General features: G+C 43.9%; 1 protein-coding gene across 1 annotated transcript; it reads left to right on the plus strand.

The window, feature by feature from the left end:
- Positions 1-42: 42 nt before the first annotated feature.
- On the plus strand, positions 43-945 carry LOC104980423 (podocan-like; the record flags this gene model as incomplete). Its single annotated transcript, XM_010829152.1, has 1 exon — positions 43-945. A coding segment is annotated over one exon (903 nt), but the record flags the coding sequence as incomplete, so codon positions are not given.
- Between the last annotated feature and the right edge of the window lie 63 nt (positions 946-1,008).

Below are 1,008 nucleotides of genomic sequence, written 5' to 3' on the forward strand. Positions count from 1 at the left end.
CTTTTCCCCATCCCTGCTTTTTTTTTTTTTTTTTAATAGCTCTCTAACTTTACCCAAATGTTAGCTCTAGAAGATTTTCTTCTGCTGGCCAGTGGAACAGAGTCAGTAGAAAACGACACTTTCAAAACTCTGAGTACTTTGAAGACCTTGGAACTCTGGAAAAATAAGTTAAGACGGGTCCCCCGTGCTCTCCCAGCCAGTCTTGAAGTGTTAAAACTAAATGATAATTCAATATATGTCCTTCACGGATCTGATTTTGAAGGACTGAAGAAATTAAAAATCCTTGAACTGAAAAACAATCTGATCTCTTCTATCTCTCCCAGCATGCTCTCCTCCCTTGTCAGTCTGCAAAGCTTGATGTTAGACGCCAACAACATCGAGAATGTGGAGGGACCGCTGGCACTTCCCCATCTGAAACATCTGAGCATGGAAAATAACAAGCTACATCTCATACCAGCTAGCTTCTTCACTTCCCTTCAGTCTCTGCAATTTCTCAGTTTCAGTAGTAACTTTCTGACTAAAATTCCTATTAACCTCCCCAAATCTTTGCTCTCTTTAAAAATGGAGAGAAACCGGCTCAAAGCGGTGAGGTTTCGAGATATGAAACACTTAGAGAATCTTTCCCACCTTTACCTGTCAGAAAACTCACTCTCTTCCATCGAGGGGGCACAGCTCCTTGCCAATTTAACCACCCTTGAGGTGTCCCAAAACCAACTTCAGACGTTGCCCCTCCGACTACCAGCCCGGCTACAAAAGCTGGATATCAGCAATAATCTGATTCGGAAAGTTACCGCGCAGGATTTCCGGGACCTCCGAGATTTGAAACACTTGTTTCTGGACAACAACATTGTCAGCTTGTTTGAAGCTGGAGCCCTGCAGAAGTGTTCCCAGCTCTCCAATCTGGCCTTGGAGCAGAACCTACTCCTGTCTATACCTCTGCGGTAAGTGAGCTTTATCATCTGTGGAACTTACCAGAGAAGTCTTCCAAAGATGGGGGCAACTAAGTAC

This window comes from Bison bison, unplaced genomic scaffold, assembly GCF_000754665.1.
Source record: "Bison bison bison isolate TAMUID 2011002044 unplaced genomic scaffold, Bison_UMD1.0 scf7180017612869, whole genome shotgun sequence".
Taxonomy (NCBI): domain Eukaryota; kingdom Metazoa; phylum Chordata; class Mammalia; order Artiodactyla; family Bovidae; genus Bison; species Bison bison.